The sequence below is a fragment of the Ovis aries genome, chromosome 11, assembly GCF_016772045.2.
Source record: "Ovis aries strain OAR_USU_Benz2616 breed Rambouillet chromosome 11, ARS-UI_Ramb_v3.0, whole genome shotgun sequence".
NCBI classification, from domain to species: Eukaryota; Metazoa; Chordata; class Mammalia; order Artiodactyla; family Bovidae; genus Ovis; species Ovis aries.
The window spans coordinates 23,896,619-23,918,649 of NC_056064.1; the positions used below are offsets into that span (position 1 = coordinate 23,896,619).

The 22,031-nt window shown below is 42.8% G+C and overlaps 2 protein-coding genes across 2 annotated transcripts; both read right to left on the minus strand.

The window, feature by feature from the left end:
• Positions 1-1,505: 1,505 nt before the first annotated feature.
• LOC101120480 (olfactory receptor 3A2) lies at positions 1,506-7,958 on the minus strand. Its single transcript, XM_060394806.1, has one exon. The coding sequence runs from the start codon at positions 3,670-3,672 to the stop codon at positions 2,725-2,727; it is 948 nt and encodes a 315-aa protein (XP_060250789.1). The 5' UTR covers positions 3,673-7,958; the 3' UTR covers positions 1,506-2,724.
• Positions 7,933-21,436, minus strand: LOC101108065 (olfactory receptor 3A1). The gene is made up of 2 exons (XM_060394805.1): positions 14,443-21,436; positions 7,933-13,096 (listed from the first exon to the last, which is right to left on the minus strand). Exon 2 carries the CDS (start codon positions 13,088-13,090, stop codon positions 12,143-12,145), a length of 948 nt encoding a protein of 315 aa, XP_060250788.1. The 5' UTR covers positions 13,091-13,096; positions 14,443-21,436; the 3' UTR covers positions 7,933-12,142.
• Between the last annotated feature and the right edge of the window lie 595 nt (positions 21,437-22,031).

Genomic DNA, 22,031 nt, shown 5'->3' on the forward strand with positions numbered 1-22,031 from the left:
TCTTACTTGGGTTTCTCTTACCTTGGGCGTGGGGTATCTCTTCATGGCTGCTCCAGCAAAGCACAGCCGCTGCTCCTTACCTTGGATGAGGGGTATCTCCTCCCGCTGCCCTTCCTGACTCTTTACCAGCTGAGCCACAAGGGAAGCCCAAGAATCCTGGAGTGGGTAGCCTCTCCCTTCTCCAGTGGATCTTCCTGACCCAGGAATTGAACCAGAGCTTCCTGCATTGCAGATGGATTTGTTACCAACTGAGCTATCAGGGAAGCAGTACATTTGTCTGCATATGGCTACTAAGTGGTTGTTGCTGAGGGCACACAAGCAGAGGACCTCCTATGTGCTTTCTTTCTCAATCTTTCTTTATGGTTCTTTTCTAGCTCTGAGGAAGGAAGGCACCACATTTTAAGATGCTCTAGGGTCAAGGAACTGAGGCAGCCTCCAACCTCAGGCCAGTGAGGTCCTGAGGCCCTCAGTCCCCTAACCTGCAAGGAACTGAGTCCTGCCAGTGACCATGTGAATGAATGTGGAAGCTTTCCTTTCCTCAGTCAGGCCTGGAGACAGTTACACCACTGGCTGATGGCTTGATCGTAGCCTTGCAAGAGGACTAGGTCAAGTATTTTTGATGAGATTTAGCATCCGTATTGAGAGGTTCTGAAGTTTAAAATATATATGATTCTAAGGACAGTATGAAAAATAAGAATGTAAAATATCTCACTTATTTCATAATATTGATTATATGTTGAGATGATAATGTTTTAGATATATGAATAAAAAAATGAATCATTTAAATTAATTTCACTTGCTTACTTTAGCTTTAAAATGGTCCTTGCTACAGACTCAGAAACAGTCTTGTCCCCATGAGGCTTCTAAAAAATTTTAAATTATGTATATGGCTCAGATTAAGTTTCTATTGCGTGGCTCTGGATGATACCTTCTTCTCCAAAAATTATTTAATTTTGCATCTATTAGGCACTAAGATTAGATCACTTTTGTTCAATCTGGACCTGAGCTGATTCAAAGCTGAGTTTCATCGTTTGTGAAGGTTGGCCAGTTACGATTTCCTAATAAACAATCCAGCCCTCCAAAAGAGGGCTGCTGCTGCTGCTGCTAAGTCGCTTCAGTCATGTCTGACTCTGTGCGACCCCATAGATGGCAGCCCACCAGGCTCACCCGTCCCTGGGATTCTCCGGGCAAGAATACTGGAGTGGGTTGCCATTTCCTTCTCCAATGCATGAAAGTGAAAAGCGAAAGTGAAGTCTCTCAGTCATGTCCGACTCTCAGTGACCCCATGGACTGCAGCCCACCAGGCTCCTCCATCCATGGGATTTTCCAGGCAAGAGTACTGGAGTGGGTCGCCATTGCCTTCTCCGGAAAAGGGAGAAAAGCTGTCAAAATCCACTTCTTAAAGAAGAAATACAACTGGCCAGTTAATATGTGAAAAGATATTCAACTTCAGTTTTAACTGGAATTGAAAATCCAAATAAAAATACTGCCATTTCTCAACCTTCAGTTTGTAAAAATTAAAGGTATTTATTTATTTATAACAACTCTTTATGAAAGGGACGTGGTAAACAGACACTGTCATAACTTAGTGGATGTACAAATTAGTGCTAAGTGTCATGGGGTAGATAGAGTGGTGGAAGTGGTGGTGTAAAGTTCTCAAAATGTTTTCTGGGTTCATCCTCACAAAAAAGTTCACCTAGAAAATTATATCAAAGGTCATTTAATGTGAAGAACCCTGGAGAGATGATCGCGTCCCAGTTCTTTATGGAACAAGTCCAGCCATAGAGAAGCACTTTCTAAGGTCATAGAGCGGTGGTTACAGCCCACACTCATGGTTGTCATTCTCAAGAATTTTTCCCGTTGAGAGAAGCTCATTCTCTTTAACCCCAAAGTGTCTGGAGACCCAAGAGTATCAGGAAAGAGACCGATTTCATCTGTGTTCTTTAGACTGTCACCAGGTGCTGCACCCAGAGGCAAGGAGGCTGTTGATTTTGACGGCCCAGTGTGGTTATGGAGGATGAAGCCTCAGCACACACATCTTCCCACGCTCTTCTCCATCTGTCAGTCCTGCCCTCTGTCTTTCTAGGATCATCTCCTAGCCAGAGGAAGCAGAAGAGGAATACCTAAACTGCTTTCTATCATTACACCTTCATCAAAACTTAAACTTTTCTTTTCCTGGTTGGAGGGGTGGGGCCCAACAGTAACATCAAAGGTGCTAGTTATTCCATGGCCATATGCTAATAGGAAGTGATTCTATAGATGAATTTTATTCTTATCTCCCCTCCTATTCATTCTTCATTTTCTCTACACCCATCCTTGACCTCATCAGCATTCCTTAGGCATCTAGTTTGATACCCTTAATTCTCTCATCCTTTCTCATCTCCCATCCTCTCATGTCCTTTTCCTAATTTCCATTTTTCCTGCTTATTTCTTTTGCTCACCACCCTGTCCCATCCCTCCACATATCCTCATTTTCATCTTCAGTCCTCCACTCCCAAGTCTTTCCTACTTCTCACTCTTATACCTTTTCTTCCTATCTTTATCTCAGCCTATCCTTCCAGTTTCTCAACTCCAAGAAGAGATTACAAAGAAGACACGCTCCAGGCGTAGCCATGGACAGTTTTGGGAATGACAGAGTAGAGAAACTATTTTTCCAGGTTACTGCCCTCGTGGGAAATTTCCTTCAACTCAGAAAAGGCAGAAAAGGAGGGACCCTATTACCCCTCATGTCAGTGATTGCCTCCCTACAAGTACCCGCCAAAGGACACCCTGAACATCAGAGTTTCTAAGACTGTAGATAAGTGGGTTCAGCATGGGATTGATAATTGTGTTGAAAACTCCAACTCCCTTATCCTTGTCTGAAGCCTCCTCTGAACCCAGGCGCATGTAGTTGAACATACCAGTCCCATAGAAGAGGCAGACCACAGTGAGGTGGGAGCCACACGTGGAGAAGGCTTTCTTCCTGCCCTCCGCTGAGCGGATTTGTAGAACTGCAGCAGCCACATGGATGTAGGAGATGATGATGAGAACCACAGGTGTTCCTGCCATTATGAAACTCATGCCAAAGAGCAGCAGCTCGTTGAGCTGGGTGCTGGAGCAGGAGAGCTGGAAGAGCTGCGGGAGGTCACAGTAGAAGTGGTTGACCTCGTTGGGACCACAGAAGTTAAGGGTGCTTAGGGCAATAGTGTGAATCAGTGCATTGGTGATGGCACAAGCCCAGGACACAACCACTAGTATCCTCTGAACCGTCTGGCTCATGCGAGTGCTGTAGGTGAGAGGTTGGCAGATGGCCAAGAATCGATCATAGGCCATGGCTGTCAACAGGAAGCAGTCCATCCCAGCCAGAAGGTGGAAGAAGAAGAGCTGGGAGAGGCAGGCTGCATAGGGAACTGTGCGCTTGTGGGACAGGGGACGACTCAACATGGCAGGAACAGTAACGGTGATGCACCCAATGTCCAGCACTGATAGATTCCCCAGGAAGAAGTACATGGGGGTGTGGAGTTTGGGTTCCACCAAGATGGCTGCCAGGATGCTGAGGTTGCCCCCGACAGTGACCAAGTAGGCAAGGAGGAAGAGTACGAAGACCATAGGCTGTAGGTTTTCTGTTTCCACTAAGCCCAGTAAAATAAATTCAGTTACAGCTGTCCTGTTGGTTCTAGCTTCTGGCTGCATGAGTCTCTGTAAGGAAATGTCACAAGAGTGGAAGTTTCAATCTACTTAATGTACTTTTTCAACATAAATATTTTAAACCACATATGTTCAGAGCCCCATGGTGAGTTCCTAGCTGTCCGAGTAATGGTTTTCCCACTCCCCAGGGTCACTTACACCTCACTCACTGACTACCTTCATCCCTCCATGTTTTTACCCTACTCATGGCTTAGATGCCCCAAACCACCAGAACTTTGTCCCTCCCATCTTCTCCCAGTTGAAAAATGTTAGAATACTTGGGAAAATAAATTCAGATAAAAGCAAACTTCCTCTTTGAATACAGTGAGACTAAAATGTAAATCCCCCAATTTACTCTGAGGGATCAGCCCAAACCAACAAACAGATTTCAAAATAGAAAAATTAATGGTATTTGGAGAGAAATATCTAGCAAGCATTTGAAAACACAACCTAGGTTCCAAGACTCCTAGAAGTAATGATGATCAAGCTAAGGTATGGCAAGAGTCAGAAGGAAGATACCCGTGACTGTGGCTATGAGGAACTCCAGCCCTTTCTCCAAGGTGGGGGACATAGTCTGAAGAATAAAATAAAAAATCTTTATGTCAATAAATTGCTAGTATTATTTGCTAGTATTGTTGCTAATTATTCCCTTACATGAGACTTTGAATAATGGCTTATTTTAAACTAATTTCTTTTCATAGTATCATCTACTTGCTTCTGGAATCAAAATTTTAAGCATGACCTGCGGATTGGTTGCTACTAGATGCAGTTAGTTTTCTGCACAGCAAGTTGCATCTTCCACTTACCCTTGTTTCAGGCATGGTAGACTGACCAGTAGCTCTAACGGCATGTGTGCAGGCTCTGTAGTGGCCAACTCTTTGTGACCTCTTGAATTGTACCCCGCCAGGCTCCTCTGTCCATGGGATTTCCCAAGTAAGAATACTGTACCTATTATGCACGTGCATAATAAAGAACCAGACTGAGCTAAGTCTTTCAGATCTTACAATAAATTCTTGATTTAAAAAAAATCCACGACTCTCTATTGCCCATGGAATAAGCAGAGCCAGGGCTTCACTAAGAGTAACATTGTTTCCCTGCATAGAATGCACTGGATCAGAGGCTGGGAAGTCAGAACAGAAGGGACAGGGTGATGAGAGCCTGAGCTTGGGTGAAAATTGGATATGGTGATCTCTAAGGTGCTGGATGGCATCACTGACTCGATGGATGTGAATCTGAGTGAACTCTGGGAGCTGGTGATGGACAGGGAGGCCTGGCACGCTGCAATTCATGGGGTCGCAAACAGTCGGACATGACTTGAGCGACTGAACTGAACTGAAGATATCCTTAAAATTCTGAGATCACATGATTGGTGAGATATGAGGATCATCTTCAGGCCTGATCATCATTGATGAAATTGATAATTGATAAATACAGATAGGCAAATCCCTGGATGGAAAGTAGTTCTTTTCATATATTATATTAAGGAGCAATGACCTGCTCTCTGTTTTTGCTTTGGAGTCCATTTTGACCCAAACATTGATTGTAACCCTGTGGTTTTCTAACCTCCTTTCTCATGCTGTTTTCTGTACTGGTGATGACTTCCTTCCAACTCCGCATGCCCAGGTATTTCAAGAGTTGACTCCAATGCTCACTTCTGAATGAATCCTCCCTGGAAACTTCTCCATCTCAAAAGGAGCTCTGTCTCTTCTAAACTTCCACTACACATTATTTTATTGAACTTATTACAGTTTCCCTTCTAGCTAAGTTATTTTCCTATAAAGTATATCTCCCCTACTTCTCTGTAAGCTAATTGAGGACAAAAATATTAATACATGTTTGACTCAGTTTTGCAGTAACAGTACTTAGCACAATACTTCCCTTATAGTATATGCTTAATATTTTTAAATAAAAGAATGGATCAGTCAAATGTTCATAGGATTTCAGAGAAAGAAAATATCAGTATGAGCTAGAGTTGTCATGGAAGAGTCTCTGGTTATATTGGACTCTGGGATAGAATTTTATGTGTGTGCATGCTTAGTTGCTCAATTGTATCCGATTCTTTGCAACCCCATAGACTGCAGCCCTCCAGGCTCCTTCTCCATGGGGTTCTCCAGGTAAGAATTTTATGGATTAGTATAGTTTAAGGAAGTAACAGGGGCAGGTGCATGTGCAAGGTTGTTGCAAGGACTACTGATTTCTTTGGTTTTGATGGGACAAACAGATAGAAATCTATGATGACATGTTCCTTGTCATGTAAACCACTCATAATAATAAGGCCCTTAGGAGAGGTATACCTTACAGACAAGCAAGTTATGGCCAGGGATAGAAGAGCAACAAAACAGCTGCTGACAACCCTCAGTTGGCTGGAGATGCAGGTTGTTTGAAATCAGTGAGATTCTGGGACGAACTCAGATCTTCCAGAGACATCTAGAGTGCCTGATGGTTATCATGCCCATCACTGAGGATTACCGCTCTCAGGGCTTCATAATGAGCCCCGGTTTCTCCCTACTAAGCCATGACTAACTCCTACTCTGGAATTCCACCCAACTCCTCCGAGATTCCAGTGATGAAACAGTTCAGCAAGGCCTCTGACTGGAGTCAAGTTTCTAACTACCTGATGAAGTGGGTCCTGGGCAGCAGACTGGACTCAGTGAATCCCTTAATAAACTCCTAAGAGGGGTAGGTGTTAAGCAGGGGCTTCCATAGTAGCTCAGCTGGGAAAGAATCTGCCTGCAATGCAAGAGATCCCAATTGGATTCCTGGATTGGGAAGATCCCGTAGAGAAGGGATAGCCTACTTATTCCAGTATGCTTGGGCTTCCCTGGTGGCTCAGATAGTAAAGAATCTGCCTGCAATGCGAGAGACCTGGGTTTAATCCCTGGGTTGGGAAGACCCCTTGGAGGGGGGAACGGCAACCCACTCCAGTATTCTTGCCTGGAGACTCCCCATGGACAGAGGAGCCTGGCAGGCTATAGTCTATGGGGTCACAAAGAGCAGGACGAGTGACTAAGCACAGCACAAGCATTGCAGAGAGCAGGCTTCATCCAAAAGAAGGAGACATGGACAAAAGGGCCCAGAAAAGGAGCCAAGATCTTTGGGTTACAGTTCCAAATCTTCTAAAAAGGCTCCCTGCTTCAGGGACATCAGTTGCACCAAGTATAAAATCAGTTTGAGCTGATGGCAGCAGAAGCTCCTTTCTGTTTTGTATGAGCAGAGGAAAAACCTGCTCTTACAAAGTGAGGACTCTTACAGAGTGAGTTCTCACCCTGGCACAGGCATAGACACCAGCTCTGCAGACCTATCCACCCAGAAATCCAGGAAGGGGCTTTGTACAAGAAAATGAAAGAAATTATAGGACTGTCTTCTCAATGGTATCTCCCAGCGGCCTCAGAAATTAGCCCTCCCAGGAAAGCAGAGACAAATGGGGGAGAGAGACAAGTTGTTTCATAAACAACTCAAGCTTTTCATAAATATAGCAACAATGCCTCATACCTTCTCGTATTTAGACTTTCCTTGAGGAAAAAAAAAAGTTATCTCTAGCCTTGGCTTTATGGCAGGTCATTAGGTCAAGTGATACATAGTCCACTAATGGTGGGGTTGCTGAGGTCTGCAGGACTTGTCCATATTCTCCAAGTCACCCAGGAAGTTAGAGGTGTAATTGAGACTAGATATGGGTTTCCTGAGGGAACAGTTTTCTTTCTCAGATGTCAGCCCCAAGCAGGGCCTATGAGCAGAGAGCAGCTAATTTCCAGACTTGCTGTGGACCTGGGGATGTGGAGGAAGCCCCAGCAGAGAGGAAGAGGGAGAAGCTTTCTTCAAATCCAGTTTCCTAATGAGTCCTCAAGAATGTGGAGCTTCCTCCCTCAGAGCCTCATTAGTGGGGCCTCTGGGACTGTGTCTTGGGGATCCTGTAATGATTCTGGAAGTGCTGGTAAAAGAGGTATGTTGAGGGACTTCCCTGGTAGTTCAGAGGTAAAGAATCTGCTCGCCAGTGCAGGGGACATGGGTTCAGTCCCTGGTTGGGGAAGATCCCACATGGCGAGGAGCAACTGAGCCTGTGTGCTGCAACTACTGCACCTGTGCTCTAGAGCCCGGAAGCCACAACTACTGAGCCCATGCATTGCAGCTACTGAAGACTTCACACCCTAGAGCCGCTGCTCCATAAGATAAGCCAGAGCAAGGAGAAGCCCGCTCTGCAGTAAGAGAGCAGCTCCCATTCACTGCAACTAGAAAAAGCCTGTGCACAGTAATGAAGACCCAGCACAGTCAAAAATAAATAAATAAATTTATGTTTTAAAGTTTGACTCACTTAAAAAAAAAAAAAAGACATATGTTGAGCTTGAAGGACTCCTGGTTAGGTCTCAGCATACTCTGAGAAAGGAAATACCATTCATGTCCAAAAAGAAATAACTTATTCATTAACAATAATTCCCATACCTGGCTGTGGTAGGGCCCCAAAGATATGCAGGTACTAATCGCTGAAATCGACTTTAAATCATGTAAAAGGGACTTTGTAAATGTGATTGTTAAGGGTCTTCATCTGGGGAGATTATCATGGATTATCCAAGTGGGCCCTATGTGATGTGCAATCATAAGAGTCCTTTTAAGAGAGAGGTGGAGAGATATTTGACTACAGAAATGAAAAAGGCAATGTGGGGACTTCCCTGGCAGTCCAGTGGTTAAGATGCTGAGATTCCATTGCAGGGGGTGCAGGTTTGAATCCTGGTCAGGGAACTAAGAGCCCACATGCCACAGACCGTGGCCAAAAAAAGAAAAAGACAATGTGATGATAGGCATGGAGACTGGAGTGATGTGGCCACAAGCCAAGGAATGCCGGAAGCCACCTGAAACTGGAGAAGACATGGAATAGATTTCCCCTGGAGCCTCCCAAGAGAACTCTTCCTGCTGACATCGTGAAGTTAACCCTGTAGGACTCATTTTTGACTTTTGGTCTCCAGGACCCTGAGAAGATACATTTCTGTTATTTTAAGTCACTAGATTTGTGGCACTTTGTTACAGCAGCAACAGGGAATGAATATACTGGCCAATATATCCTGGTAGGAACTGGAATTTCCTCCAGTTTATAGAAGAGCAGTGTGGGAGTGGATCGTGAGGGCCCAAGGAGTGGGGTAGAGCATAAGGCTGAACAGGGAGAGTTCATTGACATGGGATCACTTGTCATGATTCAGGACTTAACATCCAGGCAAGGGTGCCTGAGGCTGATTGTAATAGACTGCCAAGGTGTTGGTTATAGGGCCTCTTCAATGTCTGGCAGATGGGTATTTCCCTGATGGTCCAGTAGGTAAGGCTCCACGCACCCAGTGCAGGGGGGCTGGGTTTGGTCCCTGGTCAGGGAATGATCTCACATGCTTCATTTAAGTGTCTGCATGCCACGACTAAAGATCCTGAATGCCACTAAGATCTGGGGAAGCCAAATAAATAAATAACTAGCAAAAATAAATATTATTATTATTTTTAAAAAAAAGATCCATCAGACCAAGTTTGGCTGGACTACATCTGGGAAGGTGTCTTCCTCCAGGTCCCTGGGTTAGCGGAAGTATTTCCAGGCTGTGGTTTCAAGGAGTAGAAGCTGGGTTATGGAGTCACTTCAAGATCTGCAGTCAGACAGAAGTCAGTGGGCCTGCCTCTGAGGGCACAGAAGACTGTGTTTTCTGATGGGTCCCTGGACAAGCAGGTGTGTTCTTGACCTACGCCTACAAGGTGCTCGGCCAAGTTACAAGACTGTGTCAGCATCTGCAGCTGGACCAAGATTGGACAGTGTGTCTTAGAGGCATGGATGGGCATCACCTGCCTTGTCCCTGGGTGAGCAGAACTGGCAGCTAAGAGGGCCTGGGAATGGACCATAGGCCAGTTCAGCATCCACAGCCAGGGCTGAGGTTGATGCCCTCATTATCTAGGGCACAAGTGGCCCTGACTAATGCTAGGTTTCTTGACAGATGTTGTTGGTGACAGAATCAAGGCCAAGAGGGGGCTGTAGCTGAATCCACAGGGCTGTTTCCAGGCCTGTATCCAGGACTCCTGTCTGCAAGTCTGCCAGCTGGGCACAGTCTCGTCTTCTCAAAATAGCCCTCTTTGGACTTGACTCCACTGGGATCTCATAATCTCTTACCTAGATCTCAAAGCTCCCACAAAGGCACTTTTTATCCAAATTATTGTTTCTAAGGGAGGAATATGAGTGAGGGAAACTCTTCTTCTTTTCTGCTATTATATATCTGTAACATCAGGCTTCCCTGGTGGCATAGTGGTAAAGAATCCGCCTGCCAGTGCAGGAGATGTGAGTTCAATCCTTGGGTCGATGACATCCCCTGGAAAAGCAAATAGCAACCCACTCCAGTATTCTGGCCTAGGAAATCCCATGGACAGAGGAGCCCGGACCAGGGATCAAACCTGTGTCTCCTGCAGTGGCAGGTGAATTCTTTACTTCTGAGACACCAGGGAAGCCCTGTTCCTTTTCAAGAATAGGGTTGTTGTGGGCATGATGTCAAAGAGAGATAATGACATCCTGTATTGTTTAAACCTTTACAACACGATATATTGGGTTGGTCAAAATGTTCATTTGAGTTTTTCCTTAACAGCATATGGAAGCAAACAAACTTTTTGGCCAACCCACTGTGATACATTTTTAAGTAGCAAAGAGATTCCCAGGTTGGAATAAAAAAGACATGACAAATTCCAAAGGAAAGGAAATCTCCCAATTGTTAAAGAAACCTTATGTTCCTGAGTGCTGGGAACCTGTGTCCGTGGTCATCCTTTATGATGCTGAACCAGCTGATGCATTGGGGATGACGTCACACAAAATTATCCCTCAGAATTATCCCTTGATGTGACTTAAGATGAGTGTTCAGATGGGACAAGGCCAGAGGCACAGGAATTCCGGGGAGTAAACAACTAGCTCTGTTTTGCCACTAGCTCTGTTATTTGCTATAGGTAGAAGAAGTGATGGTGGAATTTGTTGTGTTTCTTCAAGGTTAACAGTGAGACAGTCTTTCTGTTCATTCCAAATCAGAGAACATTAGAGGTGAAAGAATATGACCATTATCTTGGGCCTCTGTCAAGTTCAGGCCCAGGGAAAGTAAAGGACCCAATCAAAGTTAGGAACACTGCGGATGAGAGGAGCCTGTTGGGCTACAGTCCATGGGGTCACAGAGAGACAGACACGACTGAGCATACACGTGATACCTCTATCTTTGCTTCTCAAATCCTTTTGCTTGCAATTATGTTTCTCCCTGTTCCTCATTTTTCATCTTCATTTCCCACAAGCCCTCTGCCTCCATCCAATCTTGTTTTGCTTCCTTCCCTCCTGTCCTTTCAGTCCCTTCATCCCTAGAAAGTATCATGAGAAACCAATCCTGCAGGTGCAAGTCAAGGGGAAGTTTTAGGGAAATTAGTCAGAAAACACCAGTGGCACAGTAGAAATGCCAGGAATGGGCAATTAATCTAAAAGAGACCCTAGCAGACTTCTCTGGTGGTCCAGTGGTTAAGACTCCAAACTTCAAATGCAGGGGGTGTGGGTTCCATCCCTGGTCAGGGAATTAAGATCCCCCATGCCACGTGGTGTGGTCAGAAAATAAAAGGGGCTCTAGAAGGAAAATATAGCTAGATAATGACAGGACTAAAGGCTAGTAGCACATATCACCATGTGACTTGTATTTACAGAAACAGATTGTCTTAGCTAGGAGCTTTGGGGACTGAGAGGGAGAATTCAGAGGAGAATTTCATGTTGATTATTCTGTTTTTTTTAATATTTAAATAATATTTAGGGTATAATCTTTTCAAAAGATTTGAAACATGTGGATATATGAGGAAATTTCATTCTTGTATTTTGAGAGTGATCATATTTGTTAAAGTTTTGAAATTAAAACAAAAATTTAAGTTGTAAAAATCTTCACAGAGGTGTCATGCTTTCCCGAGTTACTCAAGAATACATGACCATACAGTTTCCCATCTGTTCCCTCCGTATCCTGTGGTATTGATATCTTGTGTGATGGGCGAGGAATGAGCTGCTTTTTTTGGCTTGTAGAAGCCTGATGGGAGAAATAGAGTCATCCTGATCTCTAGGCCTATGTTTTGTAAAAGGGTAACCATTCCTGAACTTGAAGAAGTCATAAGACCACCTGGGAAGTTACTGGGATATTCTTGGTATAAGCAACGGAAGAGTCATTCCCTATGAGACATGCACCTGAAGGCATTGAAGGCTTCCTGGGTTTCACTTCCACCCAGAAAAGGAGCGTACAGTGACTTAAGTTGTAATTTGTCAAGGAGACTGACCTGGCAGAATCTACCTGTCCATTGCCTATATTGGGTAGGGCTCCTATGCATATTATCCCCTACAAAAAAAAAAAAAAAAAGCTCAGGGAGATAGAGAAGGTTCCAGACCATTTGTCCCAATTACTGCCCCCAGAGAATTTTTCCTTTAGTCCAAAAAGAGAAAGGGAGAAACTGACACAAGACCTCATCACGCCAGTGACCACCTCCCCTTGATCACCCGCCAGAGGGCACCCTGAACATCAGGGTTCCTGAGGCTGTAGATGATTGGATTCAGCATGGGGTTGGCTACAGTGTTAAAAATTCCAACAGCTTTATCCTTATCTGAAAGCTTGGCTGAACCTAGTCGCATGTAGTTAAAGATACCTGAACCATAGAATATGGCAACCACCGTGAGATGGGAGCCACACGTGGAGAAGGCTTTCTTCCTGCCCTCCACTGAGCGAATTCGTAAAACCGCAGCTGCCACATGAATGTAGGAGGTGACAACAAGAGCCAGGGGGGTACCTGCCATTATGAAACCCACGCCAAAGAGCAGCAGCTCGTTAAGCTGGGTGCTAGAGCAGGAGAGCTGGAAGAGCTGCGGGAGGTCACAGTAGAAGTGGTTGATCACACTGGAACCACAGAAATTGAGTGTGGATATGGCTACAGTGTGGGTCAGTGCATTTGAGAAGGCACAAGCCCAGGACACAGCCACCAGTATCCTCTGGACTGTCGGGCTCATGCGGGTGCTGTAAGTGAGCGGTCGGCAGATGGCCAGGAATCGGTCATAAGCCATGGCTGTCAACAAGAAGCAGTCCACCCCAACCAGGAGGTGGAAGAAGAAAAGCTGTGAGAGGCAGGCCGCATAGGGAACTGTGCGCTTGTGGGACAAGAGACGACCCAGCATCGAGGGAACGGTGACGGTGATGCACCCAATGTCCAGCACTGATAGGTTCCCCAGGAAGAAGTACATGGGGGTGTGGAGTTTGGGTTCCACCAAGATGGCTGCCAGGATGCTGAGGTTGCCCCCGACAGTGACAAGGTAGGCAAGAAGGAAGAGTACAAAGACAGCTGGCCGCAGCCCTGGCGTCTCCACCAACCCCAGCAGGATGAATTCAGTAACAGCTGTTCCATTGGCCCCAGGTTTTGGCTGCATTAGTTCCTGCAAGGAAATATCCAAGAAGATAAGGAATAATTCCTCTCGATATATTCAAAAAGAAGAAATAGACTTCTATGTCCTGAGCCCTCTACTAAGTTCCCCCTTTCCAAGTAAGGACTTTCCCACCATCCAGTCCACACCACACTTGTTAACTCACTACATTTGCTACAACATTCTCAGCTACATGGGAATCCTTTCACCATGTAAACATATATCAAATGATCATGTTATACTTTGACAGTTTTACTTGTTGATTATTAGGTTAAAAAAGTAGCATTTTATAAGCTTAAAAAAACTGAAAAGTCGAGGAATAAACCTAAACTAATATAGGAATTTAGTATATAATACAAGCAGCACCTTAAAGGAATGGGAACAAGTATTATTCAATAAGTACTTACGAGGGCAATAATATAGCTATGTTGGAAAACTATAAGTCATATACATACCTCATATATCTTGCAAAAATAAATTCTAAATGGATCAAAGTTTTAAATGAAGTATTAAACCACAAAGTTATTGGGGAAATGGAGAATTTAATAGTAGTGGTGCAAGGATAACTCAAAATATAGAAAACATTTTAATAGTCAAAAGTAATGTTTTAATTATTTTAAAATTCTGGAGGGAGGGAAAGATGGCGGAGGAATAGGACGGGAAGATCACGTTCTCCCTCACAAATTCCTCAAAAGAACATTTCAACGCTGAGCAAACTCCGCAAAACAACTTCTGTAGGCTGGCAGAGGACATCAGGCAACCAGAAAAGCAGACCATTGTCTTCAAAATCAGGTAGGAAAAAATATAAAAGACGAAAAAGGAGACAAAGGAGGTGGGGAGGGAGCTCCGTCCCGGGAAGGGAAGCCCGTCCCGGGAAGGGAATTTTAAGAAGAGAGGTTTCCAAACACCAGGAAACACTCTCCCTGCCGAGTCGGTGGCGAGCCTTGGAAACACAGAGGGCAACATAACAGGAAGGAAAAATAGATAAATAATTAAAACCAAGAGATTACAAGCCCACCAGTAACTCCCCCAGCGGAAAAGCAGCACAGACGCCTGCATCCGCCATTGGGAAGTGGGGGCAGGGCAGGGACGCGCGGGAGGCGCGGGCTGCAGAGCTTTGTAAGAATCGGGCAGGAACGCCCCACGCTCCACCAGAACGATCTAACTTGGGCTAGCAAACCAGACTGTGGGATAGCTACCACGCGAAAAGCTCGAACATAAGACACCGCCAGGACCCAGCACAGAACAAACGACTGAACGGAAAAAGCCGGCTGCAGACCATTCCCCGCCGGGGACAGGCAGCCAGAGCCGTAAGGACTGGAAAGGGGCAATTGCAGACCCGGAGAGACTTTACTTACCTAACTGCAAGCAGGCTCCTTTGCTAAGACTTCTGGGGGTGCTGGACAGTCACAGTCTGCCTCACGGGGTGCGCCAGCGGTCCAACCAGAGAGCTGAGCGGCAGCGGTGGAAAAGGTGACAAGCCGCGGCAATTGCGCTCGCCAAACTCCTGAGCTACTCGGACCTGGGAAGGGCACAAAGCGCAGTCCCAGCTGCATTTGTGCCTCTGAGGGCTGCCTGAGGGCCGAACCTGAGCGGCTTGGACCAGGGAAGTGCACGCAGCCTAGGGCCGGCCCCAGACGGTTCCCGGCTGAGCATCGTAGAGCCGGAGTGGTTTGTGCACCGCGAGGAAGGACAGGTCAAGCGGGGCAGAGATACTGTGTACACACGACAGTGCTATTTGTTTGCAGCATCCCCCCTCCCCACAGCGCGACTGAACTAGTGAGCCTAAAAACCAGCAAACAGAAGAAGTTAAACAGAGGGAACCACCTTGGAAGTGAGCCCACACGGCCCATAACATCAGAGAAGAGCCAGATATATTTTTAATTTTTTAATATTTTTAAAATCATTCTTTTTTTTTTTTTTTGCCTTTTGCATTTTTTTTCCTTTTTTCCGAGCTTTTTTTTAATTGTTAAATCTTCTATTTCTCCTCTAATTTTTATTTCTATAACCTAGTATTACTATTTAAAAAAAAAAAAGACTTTTTTTTTTTTTTTAAGGCAAACACCATATATACTCTTTGGATGGTTGTTGGTGTTTTGTTTTGTTTTTTTTTTTTTGTTTGTTTGTTTTTTAATAATTCTTTTTTTTCTTTCTTCCTTTTTCCTTCTGCTTCTCTTTAATATTGTATCTTTGAAAATCCAACCTCTACTCCAGATTTTTAATCTTTGTTGTCAATTTTGTACATTTAAAAACCCAAACTTCACTACCCAAGTTTACCTGAGAGCGAGATTACTGGCTTGTCCACTCTCTCCTCCTCTGGCCTCTCCTTTTTCTCCACCAGGTGGCCTCTGTCTCTTTTCTCCCCCATCTCTTCTCTATCCAACTCTGTGAATCTCTGTGTGTTCCAGACGGTAGAGAACACCTAAGGAACTGGTTACTGGCAGGATTTGTCTCTCTCCTACTCATTCCTCTCTCTTATCCTCCTGGTCACCTCTGTCTACTTCCTCCGTCTCCTCTTCCCCGTATAACTCTGTAAATACCTCTGAGCGGTCCAGACTATAGAGCGCACATAAGGAAGTGACTACTGGCTAGCTTGCTCTCTCCTCTCTTGATCTCACCACATCTCATTCCAGTTACCTCTAACTACCCCCTCCATCTTCTCTTCTCCTTGTAACTCAGTGAACCTCTCTGAGTGTCCCTCAAGGTGGAGAAACTTTTCATCTTTAACCTAGATGTTTTATCATCGGTGCTGTATAGATGGAGAAGTCTAGAGGCTACTGTGAAAATAAAACTGAAAACCAGAAGCAGGAAGCTTAAACCCAAAGCCTGAAAACATTAGAGAACTCTTGAATTCAGGGAACATTAAGCAATAGGAGCTCATCAAAAGCCTTCATACCTACACTGAAACCAAGCTCCACCCAAGGGCCAACAAGTTCCAAAACAAGACATACCACACAAATTCTCCAGCAACACAGGAACACTCCCCTGAGCCTCAATACACAGGCAGCTCAAAATTATCCCAATACCTTTGATGTCTCATAACCCATTACGGGTCACTCCACTGCACTCCAGAGAGAAGAAACCCAGCTCCACCCACCAAAACTCCAACACAAGCCTCCCTAACCAGGAAACCTTGACAAGCCACTGATAGAACCCCACCCAAAGTGAGGAAGCTCCATAATAAAGAGAACTCCACAAATTATCAGAATATAAAAAGGCCACCCCAAACGCAGCAATATAACCAAGATGAAGAGACAGAGGAATACTCAGCAGGTAAAGGAACAGGAGAGTTGCCCACCAAATCAAACAAAAGAGGAAGAAGTAGGGAATCTACCGGAGAAGGAATTCCGAATATTGATAGTGAAAATGATCCAAAATCTTGAAATCAAAATGGAAACACAGATAAATAGCCTAGAGACAAGGATTGAGAAGATGCAAGAAAGGTTTAACAAGGACCTAGAAGAAATAAAAAGAGTCAAAATATAATGAATAACACAATAAATGAGATCAGAAACACTCTGGAGGCAACAAATAGCAGAATAACAGAGGCAGAAGATAGGATTAGTGAAATAGAAGATAGAATGGTAGAAATAAATGAATCAGAGAGGAAACAAGAAAAACGAATTAAAAGAAACGAGGACAATCTCAGAGACCTCCAGGACAATATGAAACGCTCCAACATTCGAATTATAGGAGTCCCAGAAGAAGAAGACAGAAAGAAAGATCATGAGAAAATCCTTGAGGAGATAATAGTTGAAAACTTCCCTAAAATGGGGAAGGAAATAATCACCCAAGTCCAAGACACACAGAGAGTCCCAAATAGGATAAACCCAAGGCGAAACACCCCAAGACACATATTAATCAAATTAACAAAGATCAAACACAAAGAACAAATATTAAAGGCAGCAAGGGAAAAACAACAAATAACACACAAGGGGATTCCCATAAGGATAACAGCTGATCTGTCAATAGAAACTCTTCAGGCCAGGAGGGAATGGCAGACATACTTAAAGTGATGAAAGACAATAACCTACAGCCCAGATTACTGTACCCAGCAAGGATCTCATTCAAATACGAAGGAGAAATCAAAAGCTTTACAGACAAGCAAAAGCTGAGAGAATTGAGCACCACCAAACCAGCTCTCCAACAAATTCTAAAGGATATCCTCTAGACAGGAAACACAAAAAGGGTGTATCAACCCGAACCCAAAACAATAAAGTAAATGGCAACGGGATCATACTTATCAATAATTACCTTAAACGTAAATGGGTTGAACGCCCCAACCAAAAGACAAAGACTGGCCGAATGGATACAAAAACAAGACCCCTCTATATGCTGCTTACAAGAGACCCACCTCAAAACAAGGGACACATACAGACTGAAAGTGAAGGGCTGGAAAAAGATATACCACGCGAATAGAGACCAAAAGAAAGCAGGAGTGGCAATACTCATATCCGATAAAATAGACTTTAAAACAAAGTCTGTGAAAAGAGACAAAGAAGGCCACTACATAATGATCAAAGGAACAATCCAAGAAGAAGATATAACAATTATAAATATATATGCACCCAATATAGGAGCACCGCAATATGTAAGACAAATGCTAACAAGTATGAAAGGGGAAATCAACAATAACACAATAATAGTGGGAGACTTTAATACCCCACTCACACCTATGGACAGATCAACTAAACAGAAAATTAACAAAGAAACGCAAACTTTAAATGATACATTAGATCAGTTAGACCTAATTGATATCTATAGGACATTTCACCCCAAAACAACGAATTTCACCTTTTTTCAAGTGCTCATGGAACCTTCTCCAGGATAGATCACATCCTGGGCCATAAATCTAAACTTGATAAATTCAAAAAATCGAAATCATTCCAAGCATCTTTTCTGACCATAATGCATTAAGATTAGATCTCAATTACAGGAGAAAAACTATTAAAAATTCCAACATATGGAGGTTGAACAACACACTTCTGAATAACCAACAAATCACAGAAGAAATCAAAAAGAAATCAAAATATGCATAGAAACTAATGAAAATGAAAACACAACAACCCAAAACCTGTGGGACACTATAAAAGCAGTGCTAAGAGGAAAGTTCATAGCAATACAGGCATACCTCAAGAAACAAGAAAAAGTCAAATAAATGACCTAACTCTACAACTAAAGCAACTAGAAAAGGAAGAGTTGGAGAACCCCAGAGTGAGTAGAAGGAAAGAAATCTTAAAAATTAGGGCAGAAATAAATGCAAAAGAAACAAAAGAGACCATAGCAAAAATCAACAAAGCCAAAAGCTGGTTCTTTGAAAGGATAAATAAAATTGACAAACCATTAGCCAGACTCATCAAGAAGCAAAGAGAGAAAAATCAAATCAATAAAATTAGAAATGAAAATGGAGAGATCACAACAGACAACACAGAAATACAAAGGATCATAAGAGACTACTATCAGCAGTTGTATGCCAATAAAATGGACAACGTGGAAGAAATGGACAAATTCTTAGAAAAGTACAATCTTCCAAAACTGAACCAGGAAGAAATCGAAAATCTTAACAGACCCATCACAAGCACGGAAATTGATACTGTAATCAGAAATCTTCCAGCAAACAAAAGCCCAGGTCCAGATGGCTTCACAGCTGAATTCTACCAAAAATTTCGAGAAGAGCTAACACCTATCCTACTCAAACTCTTCCAGAAAATTGCAGAGGAAGGTAAACTTCCAAACTCATTCTATGAGGCCACCATCACCCTAATACCAAAAACCTGACAAAGATGTCACAAAAAAGAAAACTACAGGCCAATATCTCTGATGAACATAGATGCAAAAATCCTCAACAAAATTCTAGCAATCAGAATCCAACAACACATTAAAAAGATCATACACCATGACCAAGTGGGCTTTATCCCAGGGATGCAAGGATTCTTCAATATCCGCAAATCAATCAATGTAATTCACCACATTAACAAATTGAAAAATAAAAACCATATGATTATCTCAATAGATGCAGAGAAGGCCTTTGACAAAATTCAACATCCATTTATGATAAAAACTCTCCAGAAAGCAGGAATAGAAGGAACATACCTCAACATAATAAAAGCTATCTATGACAAACCCACAGCAAACATTATCCTCAATGGTGAAAAATTGAAAGCATTTCCCTAAAGTCAGGAACAAGACAAGGGTGTCCACTTTCACCGCTACTATTCAACATAGTTCTGGAAGTTTTGGCCACAGCAATCAGAGCAGAAAAAGAAATAAAAGGAATCCAAATTGGAAAAGAAGAAGTAAAACTCTCACTGTTTGCAGATGACATGATCCTCTACATGGAAAACCCTAAAGACTCCACCAGAAAATTACTAGAGCTAATCAATGAATATAGTAAAGTTGCAGGATATAAAATCAACACACAGAAATCCCTTGCATTCCTATACACGAATAATGAGAAAGTAGAAAAGAAATTAAGGAAACAATTCCATTCACCATTGCAACGAAAAGAATAAAATACTTAGGAATATATCTACCTAAAGAAACTAAAGACCTATATATAGAAAACTATAAAACACTGATGAAAGAAATCAAAGAGGACACTAATAGATGGAGAAATATACCATGTTCATGGATTGGAAGAATCAATATAGTGAAAATGAGTATACTACCCAAAGCAATTTACAAATTCAATGCAATCCCTATCAAGCTACCAGCCACATTTTTCACAGAACTAGAACAAATCATTTCAAGATTTGTATGGAAATACAAAAACCTCGAATAGCCAAAAGCAATCTTGAGAAAGAAGAATGGAACTGGAGGAATCAACTTGCCTGACTTCAGGCTCTACTACAAAGCCACAGTCATCAAGACAGTATGGTACTGGCACAAAGACAGACATATAGATCAATGGAACAAAATAGAAAGCCCAGAGATAAATCCACACACATATGGACACCTTATCTTTGACAAAGGAGGCAAGAATATACAATGGAGTAAAGACAATCTCTTTAACAAGTGGTGCTGGGAAAACTGGTCAACCACTTGTAAAAGAATGAAACTAGATCACTTTCTAACACCGCACACAAAAATAAACTCAAAATGGATTAAAGATCTAAATGTAAGATCAGAAACTATAAAACTCCTAGAGGAGAACATAGGCAAAACACTCTCAGACATAAATCACAGCAGGATCCTCTATGATCCACCTCCCAGAATGCTGGAAATAAAAGCAAAAATAAACCAATGGGATCTAATTAAAATTAAAAGCTTCTGCACAACAAAGGAAAATATAAGCAAGGTGAAAAGACAGCCATCTGAATGGGAGAAAATAATAGCAAATGAAGCAACTGACAAACAACTAATCTCAAAAATATACAAGCAACTTATGCAGCTCAACTCCAGAAAAATAAACGACCCAATCAAAAAATGGGCCAAAGAACTAAATAGACATTTCTCCAAAGAAGACATACGGATGGCTAACAAACACATGAAAAGATGCTCAACATCACTCATTATTAGAGAAATGCAAATCAAAACCACAATGAGGTACCACTTCACACCAGTCAGAATGGCTGCGATCCAAAAATCTGCAAGCAATAAATGCTGGAGAGGGTGTGGAGAAAAGGGAACCCTCCTACACTGTTGGTGGGAATGCAAACTAGTACAGCCACTATGGAGAACAGTGTGGAGATTCCTTAAGAAATTGCACATAGAACTACCTTATGACCCAGCAATCCCACTTCTGGGCATACACACCGAGGAAACCAGAATTGAAAGAGACACATGTACCCCAATGTTCATCGCAGCACTGTTTATAATAGCCAGGACATGGAAACAACCTAGATGTCCATCAGCAGATGAATGGATAAGAAAGCTGTGGTACATATACACAATGGAGTATTACTCAGCCGTTAAAAAGAATTCATTTGAATCAGTTCTGATGAGATGGATGAAACTGGAGCCGATTATACAGAGTGAAGTAAGCCAGAAAGAAAAACACCAATACAGTATACTAACACATATATATGGAATTTAGGAAGATGGCAATGACGACCCTGTATGCAAGACAGGGAAAGAGACACAGATGTGTATAACGGACTTTTGGACTCAGAGGGAGAGGGAGAGGGTGGGATGATTTGGGAGAATGACATTCTAACATGTATACTATCGTGTGAATTGAATCGCCAGTCTATGTCTGACGCAGGATGCAGCATGCTTGGGGCTGGTGCATGGGGATGACCCAGAAAGATGTTATGGGGAGGGAGGTGGGAGGGGGGTTCATGTTTGGGAATGCATGTAAGAATTAAAGATTGTAAAATTTAAAAAATAAAAACTAAAAAAAAATAAAATAAAATAAAATAAAATAAAATTCTGCCAACTGGCTAAATGGACCCGCTTCTTCCCAAAGCCCATTCTCTGCATGCTTCTAGATTAGGGTTGGCCACAAGGGGATTTTGCATAATATTTGTAAGACAGAAGTGAAAAGGAAAAAGGACAATTTGGCAACATCTTTCAAATTATAAATGTATTTTTCTTTTTACCTGACAATTCCATGCCTGGAAATTTACCCAACAGATATATGGTCACAGAAATGATGGTCACACAGAGATGATGTCTGTGTGAGCTTATTTGTTGCAGCATTGTCCGTAATAACAAATAATTAGAAATAATCTATCTGTTCATTATTAAAGGGCTTACTAAGTTGATTATGGAATATTTTTCCAAAGGAATATTCTGCAGCTGTAGGAAAGAGCTCTATCTGTGCAGATCTGAAAGATATCAAAGCAGTATTATTAAATGTAAAGCACAGCTTGTAGAATACATATACCATATACTATGCTTTGTTTGTTGTGTGGCAGAAACCAACACAACATTTAAAGCGATTATCCTTCAACTAAAAATAAAAGTTAAAAGACCCCCACAACTCTGTGAATATGAATTGAACTAT

Coding starts and splice junctions, on each gene's coding strand:
- LOC101120480 (XM_060394806.1), bottom strand. CDS start 3,672: ATGCAGCCAGAAGCTAGAACCAACAGGACAGCTGTAACTGAATTTATT.
- LOC101108065 (XM_060394805.1), bottom strand. CDS start 13,090: ATGCAGCCAAAACCTGGGGCCAATGGAACAGCTGTTACTGAATTCATC.